Source organism: Alligator mississippiensis, chromosome 15 (assembly GCF_030867095.1).
Source record: "Alligator mississippiensis isolate rAllMis1 chromosome 15, rAllMis1, whole genome shotgun sequence".
Taxonomy (NCBI): domain Eukaryota; kingdom Metazoa; phylum Chordata; order Crocodylia; family Alligatoridae; genus Alligator; species Alligator mississippiensis.
This window is the reverse complement of record NC_081838.1, coordinates 29101676-29128850: the sequence shown is the minus strand read 5'-3', so window position 1 is coordinate 29128850 and position 27175 is coordinate 29101676. Positions and strand designations below refer to the sequence as shown.

Here is a 27175-nt window from a genome sequence, read left to right as displayed (position 1 = left end):
ATGACAAATAGGTCCAGGGAGGTGATACTTCCCCTCTATAGGGCGTTGGTCAGACCGCAGTTGGAGTACTGCGTGCAATTCTGGGCGCCACACTTCAAGAAGGATGCGGATAACCTGGAGAGGGTACAGCGAAGGGCAACTTGTATGGTTAAGGGCCTGCAGACCAAGCCCTACGAGGAGAGACTAGAGAAACTGGACCTTTTCAGCCTCCGCAAGAGAAGGTTGAGAGGCGACCTTGTGGCTGCCTACAAGTTCATGACGGGGGCACAGAAGGGAATTGGTGAGTATTTATTCACCAAGGCGCCCCCGGGGGTTACAAGAAACAATGGCCACAAGCTAGCAGAGAGCAGATTTAGATTGGACATTAGGAAGAACTTCTTCACAGTTCGAGTGGCCAAGGTCTGGAACGGGCTCCCAAGGGAGGTGGTGCTCTCCCCTACCCTGGGGGTCTTCAAGAGGAGGTTAGATGAGTATCTAGCTGGGGTCATCTAGACCCAGCACTCTTTCCTGCTTATGCAGGGGGTCGGACTCGATGATCTATTGAGGTCCCTTCCGACCCTAACATCTATGAATCTATGAATCTATGAATTAGGGCAGTGGCATAGAGAGATGGGCCCAAGCCAGGGCTGGATATCTCACAACCATCTCCCACCTCCATGAGGTTGAGGAAATGTCCAGGGATCATTTTGGGAAGGGGAAAGAACATGGAGCTCTCTGAGCTCTGCCCAGCTGTGACATCAGAAGGTGATTTCACCCACACAAGGAGATGGAAGAAGCCCATTGGCTGGGCTGTGGGGGGTGACCAATACCATAAAATCTCCAAGCTCTGCCCAGTTGTGACATCAGAAGGTGGCCCCACCCTCTGTCAATGGTGGAAGAGGCTGAAGGTGGCCAATGAGCAGGAGCTCTCCAAGTTCCTTCTACCTGTGACATCAGACACCCACCCATGGTGGAAGATGCTGCCAATGAGGTTAGCCACCTTCTATGCCCAAAGGCACAGAAAATCAGACAGGGAGGCATCTGGGGTCACCCTGTATGATGGCACTCACCAGGCAATGAAGACAGTGCCATGGGCGGGGCTTGGGGGGAGTGGGCAGGGCTTGGACAAGATCCGCAAATTCTTCACATCCTTGAAGTGATGTCATGGAGCTGGATCATCTCTTTGTCTATTCATCCTCGTATACCTCTTCTGTCCATCTGTCCATCCATCCACCCATCCATCCAGGATGGAGATGAACTTTTCTTGGGTGTCACAAGGAACAGCACTAGGAGCAACAGCCTCAGGCTGCAGCAGGGGAACTGAGGCAGGAGATGAGGAAAAACTTCCTGACTCTGAGAAGTGTCCAGCATTGTAACAGGTTGATTCTCCATCCTTGGAGATCATCAAGAGCAGGTTGGACAGACACTTGGCTGGGTGGGGGCAGGGGCTGGACTAGTTGTGACCTCTGGAGGTCTCTTCCAGCCCAACTTTCCCCTGATCCTTTGACTTTTTTTGTTGGGGGAGGGAGAGGTCAAGACCCTAACCAGGAACGAGCCCTCTGTATCTTCCAGGAAAACAAGTTCGTCCCTGAAGACTCAAGCCAGCTAGGAGGACCCCACATTGATATTACCCAGGACACCCCTTGTTCGGAGGTCTTCTGTGGCCCTGATGCGAGGGGTGAAAGGAAGATGCTGAGAGGCCTCATGGTTTTGGTTTTATTGGAGATGGTCACTTATATTTGTCCATTTCATCTTTGATCCAGTGCAGGTAACGGCTGACCCTCGTGAAGATGCCAGGTTTCCCAGGCAGGCCGCATGCCTCCATCCCCCAGGACACGATGCCTTGGAGGGTCCCGCTGCAGACCAAGGGTCCCCCGGAGTCACCCTGTGGAGAGAGCCCGGGAGTGTCATCACCCACGCACTGGGACTGGGGCCATGCAAATGAGCCTGTGGCCCCACCCACTGTCAAATGGTGGGCGAGGTGAAGGCATGGACCTCACCAAGCTCCACCTGGATGTGCAATCAGAAGGGAGCCCCTTGTTAGAAGAGCCTGAGGTGGTGTCCTGGAGCTGGGTCATCTCTCTATCCATCCGGCTGTGCATCCATCCCTCCCCATATGCCCCTTCTGTCCATCCATCTGTCCTCACATCCTCCTTTTATTTCTCCATCCATCTACTGCTGTCTGTCTGTCTGTCTGTCCGTCCATCCATCCATCCGTCCATCCAACCCCACACAGGCCTTCAACCCCTCTCTCCTCACATATGCCCGATCTCTCTTCATTCATTCACACTCCTCATATCCATCCATCCATCCATCCATCCATCCATCCATCCCCTCTGTCTATTGCTTTATTGACCTATGTACTGATCATTGTACCTACTCACCCACCTATCCCTCTCTCCCCTCCATCCATCCATCAACCCCCTATCCATTTATCTCTCCATCCATCCCTTCTAGCCATCCATCCCATCCATCAATTCCCTCTTTTCATTTATTTATTCCATCCATTCATCCATTCCCTCTGTCTATTGCTTGCTCGACCTATTTATTAATCAAGTACCTACTTACCTGCCTATCCCTCCCTTCCTCCCTCCTTCCATGAATCCCCTCTATCCCTTTATCTCTCCATCCATCCTTTCTATCTACCCAGCCCCTCCATCCATCCATTCCTCCCACCCTCCCCCTTTCTTCCCTTCTCCATTTTGAAGCCCAGGGCCCCTGGGAAACACCTCTCAGCAAGTGGAGAGCAAAACTTGCCACCTTGGCCCCCCCATGACCACAATGTGGGTCCTGGACACTCCTTCCCCGCTCTGAGCCAGGGGGGAGAACGGAGTCAGCCCCCCTCAGAGCCCGCCCTGGAAGAGGCCCTGCCCACACTGCTTCGTGGCCTTGGGGGCACCCCCAGACCTGGCAGGTGTCGGTGCCGCCCTGCTCCACACCGGCGCACAGCATGTTGTCCGTGATGGTGTCTGGATATGCCCTCCGGCAGGTCCACTGGGGGATGACCTTGAGCCAGGCGCACTGCAGGGCATCGGGGTAGGTGGCTGGGGCCAGGGAAAGGAGGGGGATCCGAAATTAATGAGACGATCAGGATTGTGATCCACTGCTGTTTTCTGCTGCCTGCCCTGTGCTCTCTGCCCCATCCACTGCTCTGTTTTCTTCTCCCTGTCCTGTATTCCCTGCCTCATCAGTTATTGCTCTGTTTTCTGCTTCCTGCCCTGTGTTCCCTGCCTTATCTGCTGCTCTGCTTTCTGTTCCCTGCCCTATGCTGCCTATCCCATCCATCACTCTGCTTTCTTCTCTGTGCCCTACATGCCCTGCCCCATCCACTGTTCTGCATTTGGCTCCCTACCTCATTCTTCCCTCCCCATCTGCTGCTCTTCTTTCTGCTCCCTGACCTGTATCTCTTCCTCATCTTTCGTCTCCATGACCTGTGTTCCCTACTCCATCTACCACTCTGCTTTCTTTTCCATGCCTTACACACCTAGCCCCATCCACTGCTCTGCATTCAGCTCCCTATCTTGTTCTTCTCACCCCATCTGTTGCTCTGCTTCACACTCCCTGCCCTTCGTCCCTCTCCTCCCACCATCCGTTGTTCTTCTTCCTGCTCCATGAGACCCAGAGTCCCTAGTTTGATCCCCTGCCGGGGGTCATCCCTACGTGTAGGGCTGCTCCTGGTGAGGCCCCATCCAGACACAATGCAGGAGGTGCCAGGCTGGACGGACATAGATGTCAGGGTAGCTGGCCGGATGTAGTCATTGAACTTCACAGGGTTTTTGATCCTGAGGAGCATGAGGTCATTGTCTTTCGTCCTTGGGTCATATTTCGGGTGAGGGATGAAGTCACTGATCTCACTGCTCTGCTCTGTCTTCTCTAGCACGAAGAGGTCATGCTTGCCCACGCGGATGCTGAAATTCTTTTCCGTGCTGGGAAAAATATAGAGAGGCTGGCCTCGGGTCCCCAGCACACCAGACATGCATGTTCATGTGTACATGTGTGACATATGTGGGCTTGCACAAGCATGTAGGCCCACCTGCGCTCAACCACATGCATCTACCTGCCAGTGTATGCACACACAGAAGCACGTGGGAGCACACACTTGCATACATATGCTTGTACACTCATGTGCTGACTCCCTGCACCACTAATCCCTGCACCCTCCCCCACACACTCACGCACATGCGCAAACCCAGGTACACATGCAGTCATGCGTGTGCACATACATGCATGCACACATGGGTGCAAGCACACTTGCATACACACCTGGGTGCATACATCCACATGAGTTCTTATGCACATGAAAGCACACATGTGGCACACATTCATACATGTGTACATGCAGGTTTGGCCCCAACATGCGTGTATATCACAAAGAAACCCACCCATGTTCACACTTATGCACATGCAGGCACACACATGTGCAGGCACATAGACTTACTGGGGCCTGCTGGTACACATTTGTGCACACATGCATGAATGTGCATGCACTCACATGGGCAGGTGTACACATTCATGTATGTACATGTCTGTGTGTGCACTCGCATGCACACCCACATGTGCTTGCATACACCCACACGCATGCCCACATGCACTCCCATACATGTGTGCACACTTATATGCACACCCACACATGTGCACCACATATGTACACACACACACATGCACATGTGTGCACACCGGTGTGCACACAGCCTCCCCTCTCCTTACCTCCGGGGCTTGCAGTGGGCTGCCGTGAGCAACCACTGTGGGTAGATGAGCACGGCACCACAGTAGAACTGGTTCATTCTGAACAAGGCGGCCTGCCATGGCTGTAAGCCCCACTTACATGGGTAGCCACCCATGATCCGGTTCTCCCCTGGGTCCAGGGACCCTGCAAGGGGAGGCAGTAGGAGGCACGATCTGGGTGCAGGGCGAGACACCGGGATTCCACCCTCTCCCCACAACTGGAGTCACTCTGGATTGACACCAGGGTGAACAGGGGGACAGGGACGAGATGCCTACTCCAACCCCATGGATGGGCTTCAGGTTCATGGGGCCTGGGCGTGGGGAGGTTGGACTGACCCATTAGCGCCAGGTAAGAAGCTGGGTGGAAAAACAGAGAGGCACAGGATTCCCTCCTGGAATTCCCCTGTGGGCCTGTCCATGCACAGAGCCCAGGAGTCCAGGACACACACACACACACACACACACACACACTTTCTAATACACCATGCACAGAGCCCCCCCCACACACACACATACCCCACCAACCCCTGCCCACAGAGCCATACCAGTAACCTATGTTTACCCCTCCCTCTGCCTCCACCCCCCACAAAAAACACTCACCACACATAGATGCACACAAGTCCATGCACGCATGATCACACAGGCTTGCACCTACACACACATGCCCAACAACACCCCACCCCCACCCAAATAAGCCTGTCTCTTGCACTCCAACACACCCAGGAGGGCACATGCCAAGTGCAAATTCAGCAGGGCATCCTCCCACCTACACACACACATACACACACACACTCCCCTACCTGGAGACACGAAGAGCAACACAGCCCCCAGCAGCTTAATGGCCGTCCTACCAAGGGGCACCATCTTTGACCTGTTCTTCCTTCACCGTCACTGTAGAGGGAAGATCAAATCCTTATTGGTCCTTGAGAAACACAACTTCCTTCCCGTGGCTTCTCATCATTGGCTCCACCCCTGTGCCCCTAACATCACACCCTCCATGGCCCAGCCTACCCACAATCTACCACACCATCAGGGGCTCAGGTCCACCTCCTTCACCCATCCCATCTTCTCCTTCCAGCCTGGTAGAGAGGACTATCATAGAACCCAAGACCATAGGGTTAGACCAGTGGCTCTCAACCATGGTAGACTCAAGACATCCCTTGTTAGACCCAAGACTCTCCCGTTGGACTCAAAACATTCCTCATTAGACCCAAGACCCCCTCATTGGGCTCAAGCCATTCCGTGTTAGAACCACTTTGTTAGACTCACAATATCCCTCACTGGACTCAAGACATCCCCCATTAGACCCAAGATGTCCTCCATTAGACCTAAGACCCCCTTGGTTGGGCTCAAGATGTCCCTCATTAGATCCAAGAGCCACCCTTCTTAGACTCAAGATATCGCTTGTTAGACCTTAGGCCCCCTTGGCTGGACTCAAGCCATCCTTCATTCGACCCAAGAACAACACCCCTCCCCCCCCGTTAGACTCAAGACATCCCTTGTTAGACCTAAGACCCCCCCACCCCCGGGTTGGAATCAAGATACCCCTTGTTAGATCCAAGATCCACCTCGATGGACTCAAGACATCCCTCGTTAAAGCCAAGACCCCCCTTGTTGGATGGAAGACATCCATCATTAGACTGAAGACATACCTTGTTATACCCAAGACACCCCCTCAGAGACCCCAGCTCTTCCCTTTCCCTCATTTCTTGGCCATGGAAAATATCCTAGAGAATTTTTTGCATTACTAAACCACCCCAGCCAAGGTCTCCATCCAACCTGCTCTTGAAGATCTCCAAGGATGGAGACTCCACCACCCCTCTTGGCAGCCTGTTCCAAGGCTTGAACCCCCCTCCCCCCAGAGTCAGAAAATGTCTCCTCATCTCCAGCCTTAGTTTCCCCTGCTGCAGCTTGAGGCCACTGCTCTTAATTTCATCCTCAGTGGCCACAGAGAGTTGTCCATCTCCTGTGTCCAAATCCTCCCTTAGTCTTCTCTTCTCCACATGCAGTCACCCTAGTTCTTTCAGCCTTTCCTCAGCAGTCCTGTTTCCCAGGTCTCCACTCCTTTTTGTCGCCCTGCACTGGACTCTTTCCAACCTGCCCATCTCCTTCTTGAAGTGCAGGGCTCCAAACTTGACCCAGTGCCCCAGGTGAGGCCTCCTCAGTTCCAAAGCCATGGGTTCAAATCCATCCCAGAACTCCAAAGCAGAGGTCATGCCCTCTGCTAGAGAAGAAAGTAACTCTCACTATTCCATACCAGTCTGACCAGTGGTCCAATTTCTTCCTGCTCCCCAGTCAAGCATCAAGCTGAGCCTGAGCAGAAGGGCAAGACTCTGTAGCCAGGGATCCCCTGGGTTGAGTCCCAGCAGAAGCACTGGCACACTCCAGGCACCACCCATAGACTGGGCTGCAACCAAAACCCATCTATGACTAGGGAAACCAACTAGGCAGAGGTGTTTATGGGGCTAGCTGGACAGAAGAAGGGATAGATGAATGGGTGGACAACTAGATGGATAAATAGATGTATAGAGATGGATGGAAGGACAGAGGGATAGATAAGCGGGCATTTGGAGATAGATAGATAGATAGATAGATAGATAGATAGATAGATAGATAGATAGATAGATAGATAGATAGATAGATAGATAGATAGATAAGTGGGTGTTTGGAGATGTATGGATGGATGGACATACAGACAGAAGGGAGGAAGGAAGGAGGGAAAGTGGAGGTGAAAAGAAGGAAGGATATAGATAGAAAGATAGAGGGGGTCTATGGGGCTAGATAGATAGCTAGAGCAGATGGATGGAGAAGTTATATGTGATGGATGGGTGTGTGGATATATAGATCTGGATGGATAGGGTGAATGGATGGATGGATGGCTAGAGGGAGGGAGAGAGGGAGGGAGGGGTGCATCTGTGTCACCACCTCATCCTCAGGTTACCTGGACCACTGATGTGGGCCCCCATGGGGCTGGAGCAAGTGCCTGGGGGGTGCCACAGGAGAGATAACTAGGTCTCCACCCCAGCCCTTCCCATCCAGCCCCACTTCACTTGCCCCCAGGGGGTATCACCGCACCTTGTGTAGGCCTGCAGGAAGGCGAGGGGCTCCACAGGTGATATCCTGGAGCACAAGGGCTTCTCTGTGACCTTCCTCTACCACGACAATCTCAGCCAACTGAATCCAGGGAGGGACTGCGACCTAATCCAACCAGTCTCTGCAAATGTTTCACACTATCCACGGTTCTCCTGGAGGAATGTGGTTCAGGTGCCTAAGCCAGACCCTTCTCAGCTGGGCTTGGGTGAAGAAGTCATCACCTCAAAATAGTCCCCCACCGTGCTGACAGACACATGGACAGGACCAGTTCTCCCCTTCTCCCCCCGTCTGATATCTCTTGTCTTTCCTTTGAGCTCGTCTGGTTTTATAACATCTCTGTAACTTCTACCCACCTTCCCCTGGGGCATCTAGATAGTTGAGTCAGCCAGATTGACGCCTCTTTCTCCATCGTTAATCTCTCCGTAATGAAGAGGTAGCTTTTCCTGGTGCCCTTTAATTAATATTTATGAGGGTTTTCACTGCATTTTGGCAAAAGGCCTACATTGGGCAAGAGATGCAAGCAGATGTTTACAACTGGAATATTCCATGGCTCACGTCTTCTTCAGCCAGCCCCAATGATACTGCTGCTCTTCATATATCTCCAGCTGCTGGAGTCTCAGGGTGAACATCCGCATTCATTCATTCGTATCCAATATGTTCCCCACCCAGCAAATCATTCCTTATATGTCTGGTTGGCTAATAGGCTTTGCAAGAGCTTACCATAGTTTCCTGCATATAACACGCCCCTCCAAATAAGACCTATGCCTTGTGCTTGGAAAGAAGAAGGGAAGGGAAAAAGGACCACAACATCTTGACTGTAAATCATTCCTTCTAGAAGAGCTGTGAATAATATTGTCATTTCCACATCACAACCCTCCTTAAGAGACAACTGACAGTGGCTCAGCCAGCAACCACTAGTTTCTTAGTGGCTGTGAGTGGTATAAACACTGGATTCCATCTATGGTTGGTTCAATGGGCATTGTGTGGTTAGTTGTGCATACGGTAGGTTGGTTAAATGAGTGGTTGCTTCCTGAGGCCAGAGAGAAGTGGCAGCCATCTTGGCAGGAACCAGAGCATAGTGTCTCCATGCTTCTATTCCAGCGAAGAAAATATAATCAGCTTAAGATGCTTAAGGTAGTGCCACGCTACTCAGCACTGGTTAGGCCTCATCTGGAGTATTGTGTCCAGTTCTGGGCTTCATTTATTTAAAAGGACGTGGAGATGTTAGAGAGAGTTCAGAGGTGGGTAACAAAGATGATCAAGGGCTTGGAAAGCAAGTGCTACAAGGAGAGGCTGAAGGAGCTGGGCATGTTGAGCTTGCAGGAAAGGCACTGAAGAGGGGACATGAGAGCAGTCTTTAAATACTTGAAGGGCTGCCGTAAAGACCTTACCTCTCATTCTCCTGAAAGGAGGACATGGCCCAGTGGCTTGAAGTTGCAGCAAAGTAAATTAAGATTGGATATCTAGAAAAATGTCCTCCCTGTTAGAGCAGGGAGGCAGAGGAATAGACACCCAAGGGAGTTGTGGGCTTTCCATCTCCGGCTACAGAGGAAGGCATTCCCCAACACATGGCCTCTACCTGGGATCTCTCGAGCATATATTGACAACCTTTTATAAGAGAAGGCCATTGGCTGCCACAGTCCTCCTGCTATCCCTATGGCAGGTTCAGGTGTGATGGTAGTGTTGTGCCAGGGTTGACTGTTGTCTTCTGTGGAGTTAAAATGATGGAGAGTCTAGAATGCTTGTAATTGGGATGATCCTGCCTCAGGAATAAATGATCTATGGAGATCCCATTGAGCTCTGCTTCTCTATGACTATGGCCATGATTCTATGACCCCCCGGAAGGCCCTTTGGGTCTGACTTCTCTATGATTTTATAATTATGGACTGAGATTGGATGGTTCAGATAGGGATGACTCTGCCTCAGGTAGGGCATTGGACTATATGTGACCTCTGGAGGGCCCTTCCACCCCTACCTCTTGATGACTCTATGACCATGACTCTATGGCCTCTGGAGGTCTCTTTGAGTCTGATTTCTCTATGATTATGGATTTGGATTGGATGGTTTGGACAAGCATGACCCCACCTCAGGCAGTGGGTTGGACTACATGTGATCTCTTGAGGTCCCTTCCAGCCCTGCTTCTCTGTGAGTCTTTGACCATGACTCTATGGCCTCTGGAGGTTCCTTTAAGTCTGACATCTCATAGATTTCATAGATTTCATAGACATTAGGGCTGGAAGGGACCTCAGAAGATCATCAAGTCCAGCCCTCCCGCCCGAAGGGCAGGAAGTCAGCTGGGATCATAGGATCCCAGCAAGATAAGCATCCAATTTTCTCTTGAAGGTGTTCAATGTAGGCGCTTGAACCACCTCCGGTGCCAGGCTGTTCCAGACCCTGGGGGCTCGAACAGTAAAGAAATTCTTCCTTATGTCCAGCCTGAAACGGTCTTGCTGTAGTTTGTAACCGTTCAACCTCGTCATCCCTTGGGGTGCTCCGGTGAACAATCGTTCCCCCAGATCCTGGTGGTCACCCCGATAAACTTATAGGTGGTCACCAGATCACCCCTGAGCCTTCGCTTTTCCAGGCTGAAGATCCCCATAGCTCTCAGCCTGTCATAGTAAGATCTGTTTTCCTGACCTCTGATCATGTGTGAGGCTCTTCTCTGGAGTCTCTCAAGCTTCTCCACATCCTTTTTGAATTGTGGGGCCCAAAACTGGATGCAGTACTCCAGCTGCGGCCTCACCAAGGCTGAGTACAATAGGAGAATGACATCCCAGGATTTGCTTGAGAAGTATCTATGGATGCAAGCCAGCGTTTTGCTTGCTTTACTAGCTGCAGCATCACGCTGAAGGCTCATGTTCATCTTGTGGTCAATGATGACCCCCAAGTCTCTTTCTTCCGTAGTGCTAGCCAGCGTAGCACTGCCAAGCCTATAAGGATGGAGAACTCGGCATTTTTCAGTGTTAAACACCATCAGGTTTTCATCTGCCCATTTGCTGAGTCTGTCCAGGTCAGCTTGGATCACCCTCCTGTCTTCAGGTGTGGATGCCTTGCCCCAAAGTTTGGTGTCATCGGTGAACTTGGCCAGTCCGCTTCTGACTCCAATGTCCACATTATTGATGAAGATGTTGAAAAGGATAGGCCCAAGGACAGAGCCTTGAGGGACCCCACTGGTCACAGGGCACCACAACGATTGACTTCCATCACTTACCACCCTTTGGGTCCGACCACGGAGCCAATTTCCCAGCCAGTGGATTGTGGTGGACCTAAGGCCATGATTGGCCAGTTTCACCAAGAGGTGATCATGGGATACCAGATCATTATGACCCTATGATTATGTATTTGTATAGGATCATTTGGACAGGGCTGATACTGCCTCGGGCAGGGTGTTAGACTAGATGTGACTACTGGAGGTCCCTTCTAGCCTTACTTCTCCATGATTCTATGACACACATCCCAAGAGGGCTGATTCTGGGGAAAAAAGTATCTGTGTGAGTATATGTGAACAAATACAGTATAAGTGAGGGAGTTGCAGAGACAGGGCCTGAGACTGTCTTATTTGTTCTCAACAGCTCATGATGGTCCACAGAAAGCTCATTATTTTGAATTACGGACCTTGCATTGTCAGCTTCTAGCACTGTTTGGTTGATGAGGGATGTTTCCACTATTGCAGCTACTCCAAATAGGAAACCAATTTAAGATAGTGGCTCTGAGGTAGTCAGAGCTGCACTAGTAATAGCAGAAGTCATCATTATAATGCCATAATACACAAGGTGTGTTTATGACTCATGCTGTTGTTGTCATTATTATTATTATTGTTATTCTTATTATTAATAGGGTCAAACAGGGTCAAAGATTTCTGGTTGGCTTCAACTGAGGTTGCTTCATTGAGGTCAGCAAGGTGAGAGCTCCATTGTCCATCACTCCATTGGGTTCTGCACAGCCACGTTGATATGTTGTTGACAGCCAGCCATCATTTGGAGGGTGAGTTCTACCATGGCTCACTGACAGGTCTTGAGATGACCGAAGACACCAATCCTTGAGTCAGAGATCCATCTGCCGTCATTGCAGGTCTTTCTGCAGGGGAGAGGATGGGAGGATGATGAACAACCTCATTAATCAGGGACTGAAACACCTGAGGGGTGGCTGATTGTTTGGTTGTCCTACCCAGATGTGCTGGAAGTGAGCATCCATGCCAACATCCAACTCAGTTGCCAAAATCCAACCATGCCAACATCCACCCAGTTGCCTCTACAGCTCCACGTTGCTGACCCATAGGGTAGATTTGACGGGGGCACTAATAGCTTCTTTTGGCCAAAATTAGTTCTGCAATGGAGACTAGGTTATAAGAGGTGTTGGATCTGTTACATCAGCAGATGGGAATCTCAGCAGAGGATGCCTGAGGGACCCATCCCAGAACATTCTCATCCCTCTCCTCAGAAGCTGACAACATGACTTAAGAGAAACTTTGATAGAACTGGTGACATGAAGATGCCATTAGGTCATTCATGGAAATCATTCAAGAGGAAGTCTGGCTGGAAGGGACCTCAAAAAGTCATACAGTCAAAGCCATAGAGTTATGGTCTTAGAGTCATGGAGATGTCAGGTTGGAAGAGACCTCCAGAGATCATAGAGTCATAACCATAAAGTCATGGTCATAGAGTCATAGAGAATTTGGGTTGGAAGGAAAGTCCAGAGATCATACAGTCATAGCCATAGAGTCATGGTCATAGAGTCATGGAGAAGCCAGGCTGGAAGAGACCTCCAGAGGTCACATTTAGTCCAGCTCCGTGATGAGGGCAGGATCAGATCTCACTCAACCAGCACAGTCATGAGTCTCTCCAACCTGCTCTTGAACATTTTCAGGGATGGAAATTCCACAACTTCTCTAGACAGCCTCTTCCAATGCTCTTGACAACTTCCAAGGATGAAGATTCCCCCACCTCTGCTCCTATGCTTGATCACTTTCAGAGTCAAAATGTTCCTCCTCATCTCCAGCCTCAGTTTCCCACCCTGCAGCTTGAGACCATTGCTCCTAATCCTGTCTCTGATGGCCACAGAGAAAAGCCCATCTCCACCCACCATCCTTTGGGGATTTGAAGACTGCAATCAAATCCCATCGCCTTCAGTCTTCTACCAAGATCTTCTACAGAGACAGCCACAAACTGAGGAGTGGAGGACCAGGACATGAGAACTGAAGTCGGTCAGGGAGCCATAGTGAAAGCCAGGTATCCAGAGACCATGTGATCAAGATAGAGGTTGAGATCAGGTTGAGATCCCTGGTGGGATTCATCCCACGACTGGGCGGTACATATTGAGGGCTATAGATTGTACAGAAAGGACAGGTCGGGGAAGAAAGGGGTGGGGGGAGGTTGCACTTTATGTCAGTGAGCAATATACATCAACCCTCATCAAGACAGAATCCAAAGTTGAGGAAGTAGAAAGATTGTGGGTTAGGCTACATGGGGGGCAAGGAGAAAGGGATTTGGTGGTAGGGGTCTGCTACAGACCCCCACACCAAGGGGAAGAAATAGATGCGGGGCTCCTGAGGCAACTCTCGGAGACCATAAAAGCTAAAGAGGCGGTAGTCATGGGGGACCTAAACTACCCGGACATCTACTGGGAGACGCAGACAGCAAAGTCCCATCGCTCACGCAGGTTTCTAACTTGTGTACAGGACCTCCACCTGACACAGGAGGTGCACGGTCCCACTAGGGGGAATGCCATACTGGACCTGGTATTGGCAACAGGAGATGACATGATAGGGGACCTCCAGATCGGTAGCCATTTGGGAGACAGTGATCACCTAATAATAGAATTCAACATAAGACGTCGAGTGGGTAAGGTAACTAGTAGGGTGAAAGTGCTAGACTTTAGGAAAGCTGATCTCAATGCACTCAGGCGATTAGTCAAGGACGCACTGCAGAGTAGGAGTTTTGAAGGGATGGGAGCCCAAGAAGGGTGGCTGTGCCTTAAGGAAACGATCCTTCGGGCACAAAGCAAGACGATCCCCAAGCGAGGCAAAAGAGGGAAAGGGGCCAGGAGGCTTCCCTGGCTGACCAGAGAAATCCAGGGCAGCCTAAGGGCCAAAAGGGGAGCACATAAAAAGTGGAAACAGGGTGAGATCACTAAAGATGAATATACCTCCTCTGCTCGTGCTTGTAGGGAGGCAGTTAGACGGGCCAAAGCTACCATGGAGCTGAGGATGACATCCCAAGTAAAGGACAACAAGAAATTGTTTTTTAGATATATAGGGAGTAAAAGGAAGGCCCAGGGAGGAATAGGACCCCTGCTAAATGGGCAGAAACAATTGGTGACAGACAGGGGGGACAAGGCTGAACTCCTCAACGAGTTCTTTGCCTCAGTGTTCCTAAGTGAGGGGCACGACAAGTCTCTCACTGAGGTTGTAGAGAGGCAGCAGCAAGGCACCAGACTTCCATGCGTAGACCCTGAGATGGTGCAGAGTCACTTGGAAGAACTGGATGCCTTTAAGTCGGCAGGCCCGGATGAGCTCCATCCGAGGGTGCTGAAGGCACTGGCCGACATCATTGCAGAGCCACTGGCGGGAATATTCGAACGCTCGTGGCGCACGGGCCAAGTCCCGGAGGACTGGAAAAGGGCTAACGTGGTCCCCATTTTCAAAAAGGGGAGGAAGGAGGACCCGGGCAACTATAGGCCAGTCAGTCTCACCTCCATCCTTGGTAAAGTCTTTGAAAAAATTATCAAGGCTCACATTTGTGACAGCCCAGCAGGGCAAATTATGCTGAAGAGAAACCAGCACGGGTTTGTGGCAGGCAGATCATGCCTGACCAATCTAGTCTCTTTCTATGACCAGGTTACGAAACGCCTGGACACAGGAGGAGGGGTGGATGTTGTATATTAGACTTCAGGAAGGCCTTCGATATGGTATCCCACCCCATACTGGTGAACAAGTTAAGAGGCTGTGACTTGGATGACTACACGGTCCAGTGGGTGGCGAATTGGCTGGAGGGTCGCACCCAGAGAGTCGTGGTAGATGGGTCGGCTTCGACCTGGAAGGGTGTGGGCAGTGGGGTCCCGCAGGGCTCGGTCCTTGGACCGATACTCTTCAATGTCTTCATCAGTGACTTGGACGAGGGAGTGAAATGTACTCTGTCCAAGTTTGCGGATGACACAAAACTGTGGGGAGAAGTGGACACGCCGGAGGGCAGGGAACAGCTGCAGGCAGACCTGGACAGGTTGGACAAGTGGGCAGAAAACAACAGGATGCAGTTCAACAAGGAGAAATGCAAAGTGCTGCACCTAGGGAGGAAAAATGTCCAGCACACGTACAGCCTAGGGAATGACCTGCTGGGTGGCACGGAAGTGGAAAGGGATCTCGGAGTCCTAGTGGACTCCAAGATGAACATGAGCCGGCAGTGTGACGAAGCCATCAAAAAAGCCAATGGCACTTTATCGTGCATCAGCAGATGCATGACGAACAGATCCAAGGAGGTGATACTTCCCCTCTATCGGGCGCTGGTCAGACTGCAGTTGGAGTACTGCGTGCAATTCTGGGCGCCACACTTCAAGAAGGATGCAGATAACCTGGAGAGGGTCCAGAGAAGGGCAGCTCGTATGGTCAAGGGCCTGCAGACCAAGCCCTACGAGGAGAGACTAGAGAAACTGGACCTTTTCAGCCTCCACAAGAGAAGGTTGAGAGGCGACCTTGTGGCGGCCTTTAAGTTCATCACGGGGGCATAGAAGGGAATTGGTGAGTATTTATTCACCAAGGCGCCCCCGGGGGTTACAAGAAACAATGGCCACAAGCTAGCAGAGAGCAGATTTAGATTGGACATTAGGAAGAACTTCTTCACAGTTCGAGTGGCCAAGGTCTGGAACGGGCTCCCAAGGGAGGTGGTGCTCTCCCCTACCCTGGGGGTCTTCAAGAGGAGGTTAGATGAGTATCTAGCTGGGGTCATCTAGACCCAGCACTCTTTCCTGCCTATGCAGGGGGTCGGACGCGATGATCTATTGAGGTCCCTTCCGACCCTAACATCTATGAATCTATGAATCTATGAATCAATGCCAGGAAGTCAAAGACAACAATACCTGAGAACTCCATTACTGAGCACAGACCCTACAAGAAGCGGGTGGGTTTTATACCCTCCTATTCAGAACTTGTGGCTTGCATTGTTTGCTCCCAGTTCACCTGATCCCCACCTTTGGAGCCTCCTGGGTAACAGGCCGAGCTGGGGTGAGTGGTTGGCCAGGTCTTGGGTAATACTGCACCTTGGGCTTTGATTTGTGGGCATAGAAGATGTGAGTTCAAATCCTGAAGAGTGAGGCTGGTGGATTTTAGTGGACAACTGAACCCTGACTTCCAGTTGATGGAACACCCCCCGGTGTGTTACTGGAACACTGGGTGGACTGAGACACACCCAGTAAAGGGTGTACTCTTCCTTCATTGAGGTTGTCTCCATGCCTGATCCCATAATGACTGGGTGTAGCTGGGTGTCCTCCAAGAATACACTTTATTTTCACACATACCACACCCCCAAAACAAGGCACACACCTTGATTCAGGAAAGCAGAATGAAACCAAAGAGTTTCCTGGTCACAGCTGACTACTGACAGCAGCCATTGTGGCTGTGAAAAGGTTAACACACATCCCTGATCCTGAAGGGTAGCTCTGCTCCTTTCCCTCCCTGAGACTGCCAGCCAGAAGTACACTGCAATTTTGGAGTGCTGGGGTATTGGGTTTTTTTTTTTTGAGGGGGTGGGGTATATGGGATACAAGCAGATATGGTAATCACAAACCAGTGTGTTCATGGAATAGGATGGTTTGGAGAGGGATGGGGTGTTTTGAATAGAGCTGATCCTGCTTTAGGCAGGGGGTTGGACTAGATAACCTCTGGAGGTCCCTTCCAGCTCTACTTCTCTATGATTATGGATTGTATAGGATGATATGGGTAGAACTGATCCTGCCTCAGGCAGGGGGTTGGACTAGATGACCTCTGGAGGTCTCTTTCAGCTTTTATTCTCCGTGACTCTATGGCTAGGACTCTATGACCTCTGGAAGTCACTTCCAGTTCCACTTCTGTATGATTATGAATCATATAAGATGGTAGGAGCAGGGATGATCTTGTCTCAGGCAGAGCTCCTACATAGCATTCATCATGCTTGTTGCCCTTCTCTGGACCTTCTTGAGTTCTTCTAGATCCTTTTGGAGGTTCAGGGACTAGAACTGAGTACCTTATTCAAAGTGTGGATGCACCATGGATTTATTAAGGTGCATCATCATACTTTCCATTGTGTTCATTCCATTGTTGGCCATTCCTTGATTGGAGAATGAGCTCTACCATGGCTCATTAAGGAAGGGGAAGAGCTAGACTGGGAATTCTTAAGTCAGCTCATGGAGGTAGTTAGGTCAAAGGATGTGGTCATCATGGGTGACCTGAACTTTCCAGACATCTTCTGGGAAGAGCAGTCAGCCAGGTCTGACCACTCACGCAGGTTCCTAGCTGAGATACAGGACCTCCATCTAACCCAGGAGGTGCACAGCCCCACCAGGAGAGATGCCTTGTTGGACCTGGTCCTGGCCACGGGTGACGACCTGGTGAGGGGTCTGTGGGTGCTCGACCACCTGGGCAACAGCGATCATCGCCTGCTGGGATTCACCATCCAGCACAAGGTGGCAAAGACCTGCAGCAAGGTAGCAGCCCTGGACTTCAGGAGGGCCAACTTCAATGAGGTAAGGAGACTAGTCGGGGAGGTACTGAGGTCCCGGAGGGGAGGGGAGTTGGGTGTCCAAGAAGAGTGGTCATTCCTTAAGGAGACAATCCTCCAGGCCCAAAGGGAGGTAATCCCAACAAGGATCAAAGGGGCAAGAGGGCGCAAAAGCCCCCATGGCTCACCAAAAGCATACAGGAACATCTCCTAGCGAAAAGGGAGGCGTACACCCAATGGAAGGGAGGGGCCATCACCAGGAGGACTACACCTTGGGTGCTCGGGCCTGCAGGCGGTGGTCAGGAAGGCCAAGGCAGAGATGGGACTGGGACTAGCGACCCGGATCAAGGACAACAAGAAATCCTTTTTTAAATACATAGGGGGTAAAAGAAGGTACCGGGTAACGTGGGGCCTCTGCAAGGCACGCTAGGAAATCTGGTCGTCACTCCAGATGGCAAAGCTAATCTCTTTAACAATTTCTTTGCCTCCATTTTTCTGAGCAGGGACCGGGTCACCCCCCACACTGGGACCCCCGCAGGCCCCAGGGGAGGCGCATCCAGGCCTAGGGTCAGTGAGGATCTAGTCAGGGAACTTCTGGAGGGACGGGATGTAATTAAATCAGCAGGTCCTGACGATCTCCACCCCAGAGCGCTGAGGGAATTAGCAGAGGTCATTGCGGGACCCTGGCATGGCTTTACAAGCACTCATGGTACTCCGGTGTGGTGCCGGAGGACTGGAAAAGGGCCAATGTGGCTCCCATTTTCAAAAAAGGGAGGAAGGAGGACCCAGGAAACTATAGGCCAATTAGTCTTACCTCGATCCTGGGCAAGCTTTTTGAGAGAGTTATCCTGGCGCATGTCCGTGAGGGGCCGGCAGGGGAGGTTATGCTCAGGGGCAACCAGCATGGGTTCATTCAAGGCAGGTCCTGTCAGACCAACCTGGTGGCCTTGTATGACCAGGTCACAAAATCCTTAGACGCAGGGGTAGCAGTGGGCGTAGTCTGTCTGGACTTCAGGAAAGCCTTCGGCACTGTCTCTCACCCCATTCTCGTTAAAAAACTAGTGGACTGTGGTGTTGACACCTACACAGTCAGATGGGTCACTAACTGGCTGGAGGGCCGCACCCAGAGAGTGGTGGTGGACGGGTCTTATTCGACCTGGAGGGATGTGGGAAATGGGGTCCCCCAGGGCTCGGTCCTTGGACCCACACTGTTCAACATCTTCATCAGTGACTTGGACGGGGGATAAAAAACACCCTGTTCAAATTCGTAGATGACACTAGGATGTGGGGAGAGGTGGGCATGCTAGAAGGGAGGTATAGGCTGCAATCAGACCTGGACAGGTTACAGGGGTGGGTGGATGAGAACAGGATGGGTTTCAACACTGACAAGTGCACGGTGCTGCACCTGGGGAGGAAGAACCAGCAGCACACCTACAGGCTGGGGAACTCCCTTCTCGTCAGTGCAGAGGCAGAAACGGATCTTGGAGTCATTATTGATGCCAAAATGAACATGGGCTGACAGGGTGAGGACACAGTCAGGAAGGCCAACTGCACCTTGTCGTGCATCCACAGATGCATCTCGAGCAGGTCCAAGGAGGTGATCCTCCCCCTCTACATGACACTGGTCAGGCCACAGTTGGAGTACTGCGTCCAGTTCTGGGCGCTGCACTTGAGGAGGGATGTGGACAGCACGGAGAGGGTCCAGAGGAGGGTCACTCGCATGATCAGGGGGCAGCAGGGCAGGGCCTACGAGGAGAGGCGACGGGACCTGAACCTGTTCAGCCTTCACAAGAGAAGGCTGAGGGGGATCTAGTGGCCTGTTACAAACTAGTCAGGGGGACCAGCAGGCACTGGGGGAGTCCCTGTTCCCCTGAGCACTCCCGGGAGTTACAAGAAACAACGGTCACAAGCTGACAGAGGGTAGATTCAGACTAGACATCAGGAGGCGCTACTTCACTCTCAGGGTGGCTCGGACCTGGAACCAACTTCCAAGGGAAGTGGTGCTGGCTCCTACCCTGGGGGTCTTTAAGAGGAGGCTGGATGAACACCTCTCCGGGGTCATTTGACCCCAGTACTCTTTCCTGCCATGGCAGGGGGTTGGACTTGATGATCTGCTCAGGTCCCTCCCGACCCTACCAACTATGAAACTATGAAACTATGATAGGTCTTGAGGTGACGTCAGAGCCCAATCCTTCAGCAACACACCCATCTGCAGGAGTTGTAGGCCTTTCTATAGCGGAAAGTATGTTGTAGGCTAGGATTTCTCTCCTCTCCCTCCCTCTGTTCTGTCTTCTCTGCTTCTCTACCTTGAAATGGGCTGAACGAGTTGAGATCGTGGTGCCATTGGCAAGTTTTGACAGCTAGTTCTTCCCAGCTCTTGATATTGTCATCTGTTGTCTTGAGTTCTGCCTTCAACACGCCTTGGTCACATTTTCTCTGGCCACAGTGAGAGCTCAAGCTGTAACTGGAGAGTAGAGCACTTGTTTGGGGAGTGGAGAATAGGATGTCTGCACACAATGTCGTGTCCAGAGACTTTGGCACTTGAGAAGGTTTTTAAGACCTGGCTAGATAAAGCTTTGGCTAGAATGATCTAGCTGGGGGTCATCCTGCTTTGAGCAGGGGGTTGGACTAGATGTGACCTCCTGAGATCCCTTCCAACCCTCATTTTATACGCTCATCAACTCCATGCTGGTGCCATTGGCTTCAGCAAGGATGCTAGCACTTGTATTCATAGTCCCCTTGTTAACAGTCCTAACATTTTGTTTGCTTTTTTATTACATTCCCCATACCCATCTTCTGAGAGCTTTGTCATAGAGAATCATAGACAGAATTTAGAGAGAAGTAGACCTGGAAGGGATCTCCAGAGGTCACATCTAGTCCAATGCCCTGCCTGAGGCAGGGTCAGCCCTATCCAAATTATCCTATGCAAGTCCATAATTGTAGAGAATCCAGGGTGGAAGGGACCTGGAGAGGTTAACGAGTCATAGATAGCCATAGGGATCGTGGTCATAGAGTCCTGGAGAAGCAGGGCTGGAAGGGACCTCCAGAGGTCACATCTAGTCCAATGCCCAGCCTTAGGCAGAGTCATCCCTATCTAAACCATCCAATCCAAGTTCATAATCATAGAATCATAGAGAAGTCAGACTCAAAAGACATCCAAAGGCCATAGAGTCATGGTCATAGAGTGATGGAGAAGCAGGGGTGGAAGGGACCTCGAGAGGTTACATCTGTCCAACCCACTGCCTGAGGCAGGATAATCCCAATTCAAACCAACCTAGACCCTCCATCACCTAAACTCTACATAAGATGACTGTCAACCCTGACACAACAGGGGCCCAACACCTGAACCAGCTACAAGGAAAGCAAGGGGACCGTAACAGCCAACGTCTTGCTTCTATACAACTTTGTCCACACTTATCTGGCTCTACCAGCAGATGTTCCAGTAATAGGTGGCTTCCCACAACCCCAGCTCCCACAGAAAGCCCCTCTGAGGCTCTCCTCCCCAACAAAGGGACTCTGGGAAGGTACCAACTTCTGAAGAAGACCTGGATGGATGGAAGAAGGCCCCTGGGTTCAGCATTGACCTTGAAGCCTAGTGAGAGCTGATACCTGGGGAATAGGTTCTTCTTTGGGGGGTGGAGGGGAAGGGGGACCCCTACTGCATTGACCCCCATGAAGCTGGGGACACTTGCCACCCCCTCCACAGAGCCTCTCCATCAAGAGTTTAGGAGTGAGGGGCACTGGGTGGGCTGGAATGGGGCTAGGGGGCTGTGGTTCAGGAGTGAAGGGCACTGGCAGAGCTTGGGGAGGCAGAGGGCTGCAGGATGGGAGTGAGGGAACCAGTGGGGTTTTGGGCTTTTGCCATCCCAGATCATTTGGGTGGAGCAGGAAAGTTTAAAGCTTTGAGGGAGGAGGGAAAAGACAGGCTGGCCCAGAGGGTGCTGTCACCAGGAGGGGGAAGAAGGCATGCACACATAGAGGCACGGGGTCACCAGCACAGTCAGAGAGGGGCTGGGGTCTGCAGGTTGGGAGTGAGGGGCACCGGCAAGGTTGTGGGGGTCAGAGTGCTGAAGGTCGGGAGTGAGGGACACCAGCAGCACTGTAGGGGAGCAAGAGGCAGCAGGTTGGGAGTGAGGGGCACTAATGGGGCTCAGGAGTAGGTGGCTGTGGATCAGGAGTGAGGGGCACCGGCAGGGCTGCAGGGGGCCGCAGATCCATAGTGATGGGCACCAGGAGGGCTGTGGTGGGCAGAGGGCTGCGAGAATGGGAGTGAGGAGCACCAGGAGGGCTGCTGGGGAGCAGGGGGCTGCAGGTCAGGCGTGAGGGGACCTGGGAGACCCTGGCCTTTATGCAGGTGTTGTGGAGCCCATCCCCGGCTCTGGCTCCCTGCGCACACACACAAATGCATACATGTTCACAAGCTCTCACAAACACACATATACATACAAGCATTCACATGCACACATACACACACTCACTCAGACACACACACATCATATGCAGGCACAAGCTCACGTACACACACACACACACACAAATATGCACGTGCTCACAAGCTCTTACAGGCACACACACTGTCACATACATACATACATACATGCACTCACATAAGCACACATATACACACATGTGGATGTTCACCTGTTTTCACACATACATGTACACTCCCACATATATATGCACATGTATACACATGTAGCTGCATGTGCACATGCTCTTTCCCCATCATATGGGCACACTTGTGCATATGTGTGCACAGGCTCACACACATGTGCATTCACATATTTTCACAGGTGCATTCATGCACTCACATACACACAGGTGCAGTCACACATGCATGCATTCACACTCTCTATCTCACACACAGTCACACACAATGTCCCCTTGTTCTGCTCTTTCCCCTCAGCAAAACTCACTGAGGAAAAAGAAAGAAAACTTAAAAAAAAAAATATTTCTGACCAATCGGGAGTGAGCCAATGAAGGCATCATGACATCATCCACACCCACAAACAGGATGAGCCATGCCCACTCCACGTGGCCTTCTGTCACTCTCTGATGGCCTGCTGCAGAGACACCACCAACCCTGCCACCATCTGGCTGTACCTTGAGATTCAAGAGGTTGCTGGTTCATTTCCCAGTCCTGATAGTTTCCCCACAGGGTTGGGATGGGGATGACATGAAGAAGGGTATCAATTTTTGCAGCCATTTATACATGAAGGAAGAAGGGCCCTGGGGGAGAGACAGAAGCTACATCCCGGGTGCACAAGGGGAAACATAAAGTCCTTGGACCCTTGGGTGGATGTTGGGTCAAGTCTTGGGATCATCCAGTCTTCACTGAGCCATAAAGGAGACACCACATTTGGAGATGTGGGGAGTGTTTCACAGGGTTTATTCCAGGCTCTGGAGAAAGGGTACGTGTGGAGGGGGATCTCTCATGGGGCCAGCTGCCAGGACTCAGGTACGTGAGTTGTCCTTTATGGTTTTGAGAATCCAGTCCGTGAACTTGCAGATTTTGGCGTAGACACCCGGCTTGCCCTTCCGCCCGCAAACCTGCATTCCCCAGGACACGATACCCTCCAGCTTCCCGTTGCACACCAGTGGACCCCCGGAGTCGCCCTGCAGAGAATCATAGAGAAATCAGGCTAGAAGGGCCCTCCACAGGTCATCCAGTCTGGCCTCCTACAAGATAACATACTCTCTCACGTACAACACATGGCTTGTCTCACCCCTCCCCCCCAACCCTCCAGCTACTGAGGTTGTAGCCAAGTAGGATGGATCTCAGGGAGAACGCCCTCTCTGTTAGAGCAGGGAGGCAGTGGACTAGGCACTATGACTTTATGACTTCTCCATGACTCTATGACCTCCAGAGCTCCTTCCAACCCAACTTCTCTATGGCCATATGACTTTCTAACCCCTTTTCCTCATTCTTCCTTCAGATTTAGAGTTGTCATGGTGAGATTCAGGAAGAACATGGAAGCAAATGGAAGAAAATGGAATGCAATTTTGGGGGCATTTGCAGCGGGACTTTATTACCCCTGAAACAAGTATTATACACGAGAGAATTCCTTCCAGTGGACATTTCTGCTGCCTACTATAATGAGATGTCCCACGTCTTAGCCCTCATCCCACATTGGCTCTGTACAAGCTTCAGGTCACTGATCCAGCCTTTCTCACCTGGCATGAGTCCACACCTCCTTGAGTCACCCCAGCACACAGCATGTTTTTGGTAATGCTTCCAGGATAAGCTGTTTTGCATTCTTCATCACTGAGGACTTTGACGGTGGCACACTGCAAAATGTCAGGGTACTTTGCTGGAAGCAAGAGAGGATAGGTGAGAAGATGCCTTTCCATCCAACAAGGACAAGGTTAAAAAAGGACGAGTGCAAAGTCCAACACTTGGGAGAAAATAATTACAGGCACAAATCCTGACTGGGGAGTGACTGGCTGGAGTGTAGTAATGCAGAGAAGGACCTGGAGGTGACACTGGACCATCATCTTGAATATAAGCCAACCAGGGCACTCTGGTTGCAAACAAAGCCAGTAGCAAACTGGGCTGGATTAAAATGAGTGTCACTTGCAAATTGAGAGCAGTGATTCTTCCACTAAATTCACCACTGGGGAGGCCTCACCTGGAGTCCTGTGTCCAGTTTTGGGCCCTGCACTTCAAGAAGGAGGTGGACAATGTTGGAAAGAGGCCAGGGTAGAGTGACAGAAGTGGTTGGAAGCCTGGGAAATAAGACTGATGACTTGACAATAGGTTGAAAGAGCTAAGGTGACTGAGTCTGGAGAAGGGAAGACTGGGGTGGGGGGATTTGATCACAGTCTTCAATTCCCCGAAGGTAGATTATAGAAAGGATATAGACGGGCTTTTCTCTGTGGCTGTAGGTGATAGGACTTGGAGAACTGGTCTCAAGCTACAGCAGGGAAACTGAGGCTGGAGGTGAGGAAGAACTTCCTGACTCTAAAGGTGGTCAAGTATTAGAACAGACTGCCCAAAGAGGTGGGGGAATCTCCATCCTCAGAAGTTTTCAAGGGCTGACTTGGATGAGATGGTTGAGTCAGGGCTGATCTTGCCTTGAGCAGGACGCTGGATTCAATGTGACCTTGTGAGGTCCCTTCCAGCCCCAGTGTCCTATGATCCACCATGGCCATCTCCCTCTCTCATTTCTACACAATGCACTCACCATCTATCCTCACTCCATTTTCATATCCATTCATCTGTCCACCTCTCTATCAATCTATCATCACATATGTTCATTCACTGATGGTCTATCTCATCTGTTTGTCCACCCGTTCATCTTCATAGTCATCCATTGATCCTCCTAGGTGTTCAAGGATGTTCATACACATCTATCTGTCCCCTCAAGTAATCATCCATCTCTCCACCTGTCTTTGTAAATGTTCAACCTATTCAACCATCATATCAGCTGGGTCCCTTCATCAACACACATCACACCCTCACTGGACCAAACAACATGGATTATAACCTCCCAGACCCATTCACCTGCTCCTCTACCTGTACCATACCCACCATCCCCTGCTCACAGTCCTCTTCTGCCAGCTACACCAGATCTCTCCATGAAAGTATGAATGGATGCCCATCTGACATCTAGTCCAGAATGACACACAAGTCCATGGATACCTCATGGCTGACATCAGAGTGGCTGTTCTTAGACCAACACGGCTAAAACCTACACCCCTGTTCTTAGACAATGCACTTTAAAAACTGACTTGCATGGGAAACTGTGGAACAAAAAACCATGAAGTCCCTTCATAGTGTCTGATGAAGTAAGATGCCATTACAGAAGCTTGGACATCTGTTTTCATCAGCGATCCATCACGGTCAAGGATGATCACTTCTGAGTCAAATAGAGGGTTGTAGATGATCTTCAATTTAGTTGTTCTACACCAGTGGTTTTCAACCATTTTCCATTCATGGGCCCCTAAAAAATTGCAAATGGAAGCATGGGCCCCTTTTGAATGGTAAGGGTGGGTATTCCCATATTTTTTTTTATGGAAAAACCATTGGTCTACAAGGTGTGAATCTACCCAGCCTTCTGCATGAATGATGCTGCTTCCCTGCTCAGACTAGGGGGAGCAAAATCATTTTTTGGGATATTCCCAAAGGATTTAAGCACCATAGACATCCAAGGTTTCAACTGTGGTCATTAAGGGTGGGTTGGACAAAGGAGGGGAAAGAAGGCTTGCTTGCTTCCTCTGTTTCTTCCCCATTTCTTTTTTTCTGTCGGAGCCGCCGTAACCGGCTTGCCGGCACCAGCTCAGACGATGCCCCACGGCTCTTCGGCCTCCTAGTGCGGGCGCACCTCTCACTGGAGTTTGAGCACACTGTGCTCCGGCGGGGGGTGCCCGCCTTCGAGGCACTCTGGGCCCTTGAGGGAGCGCTGTGCCACGTGGAGGACGGCCGTCTCAAATACGCGCTCTGATGTCATGACCGGTCTGGGCGACCGGGCGGGCGCGGTGGCAGACTGTGGCTTCCGGCTTGTGCCGTGCCCTGGGCCCTCACCAGGCTGCTGTTGTTTATTTTCTCGGGGTGAGAAGTTGAAGGTTTTTGTACGTGTACTATGGGACAGGGAAGGGTGGAATTGTTCGTTTCTCGAGGGCTATATATATAAATAGCATGTTAGACACGATGTGTATTTGTGCGAAGGTGTTTGTCACGGTGTGATGTTCTGAATGTCCTGGAACGGTTTCTCTTTGGTGTGGTATGATGGTTTTTTGCTTTCTGTACCTGATCTTTTGTGAAATAAAGTTGTTAAAAGTCAAAGTCTTTTTTTCTGTCTTTCTCCCTTTCTTTCTCTCTCTCTCTCCCTCTCTCTTTCTTTCTTTCATTCAAAGTGAAAGGTGTTGAAAGGTTTCTGGGTGGAAACCATGTCAGGTTTCCTAAGCGGGTCAGAATGTTGGAATGTGGGAATGGTGCCAAAGGAAAAAATAAAAAACATTAAAAGCCAATCGTGCAATCAACTTGTGGTTTCAACATCTGGAAAAACATGCTAGAGTGTGGAAATCTCAACATGTGGGGCTTGTTTGGGGGTCTGAGGGGAGGAGGCGGGGGGGGGGGCAGACAAAGTTAAAAGTTTTGCCTGAGTTTTAAAACCTGGCAATGTTTCAGTAGCTTTTGGGGTAGAAAAGACTCTGTTTGTATGTGTGGGTGTGGGTGTGTGTGTGAGAGAGAGAGACAGACAGAGACAGAGAGACAGATACATTATTAAATAACAATTATAAAAAGCTAGCTATTTGCCAGTCACACAAAGTGTCAAGCTTTGGATCAGGTTTGATACAGCTGCAAAAATTGAAATCAATGTCCCAAAGAATATCACTCCATTCTTCCCTCCAGCCATTGGTCTATGCACATCCAGCCACCTTCACACACCTCCATTCATCTATCCTCATACACACCTATCCATTCATCCCTCCCTCCATTCATCTCTCTTTACACATATCCATCCATCCATCCATCCATCTTCAGACTACTTCATTTATCTATCCTCATAAATATCCATCTATCCATCCATGCACCCTCAGGCTCCTTCATTGATATATCTTCACACATATCCATCCATGCATCCTTCCATGAATTCATGCATCTATTTTCAGACTTGATTCATCTATCCTTATACATTTCCATCCATCCATCTGATTTCATTCATCTATCCTCATACATTTCCATCCAT

At 50.7% G+C, this 27175-nt stretch overlaps 2 protein-coding genes across 3 annotated transcripts in view; both read right to left on the bottom strand.

Annotated features, from left to right (window-relative positions):
- Positions 1-1681: 1681 nt before the first annotated feature.
- LOC102570043 (kallikrein-14) lies at positions 1682-8088 on the bottom strand. Its single transcript, XM_014604048.3, has 6 exons — positions 7780-8088; positions 5505-5595; positions 4687-4849; positions 3640-3905; positions 2887-3023; positions 1682-1864 (listed from the first exon to the last, which is right to left on the bottom strand). Exons 2-6 carry the CDS (start codon positions 5566-5568, stop codon positions 1709-1711), a joined length of 786 nt encoding a protein of 261 aa, XP_014459534.1. The 5' UTR covers positions 5569-5595; positions 7780-8088; the 3' UTR covers positions 1682-1708.
- Positions 8089-22672: 14584 nt separating this feature from the next.
- LOC102559892 (serine protease 1-like) overlaps positions 22673-27175 on the bottom strand; it is a 29195-nt gene continuing 24692 nt past the window's right edge. For both annotated transcript variants that reach the window (XM_059718104.1, XM_059718105.1), the window contains 2 exons: positions 23658-23794; positions 22673-23099 (listed from right to left, as the gene is read on the bottom strand). In XM_059718104.1, coding sequence (XP_059574087.1) covers positions 22938-23099; positions 23658-23794 — 299 coding nt within the window. In that variant the 3' untranslated portion in view covers positions 22673-22937. The remainder of the gene's footprint in view (positions 23100-23657; positions 23795-27175) is intronic.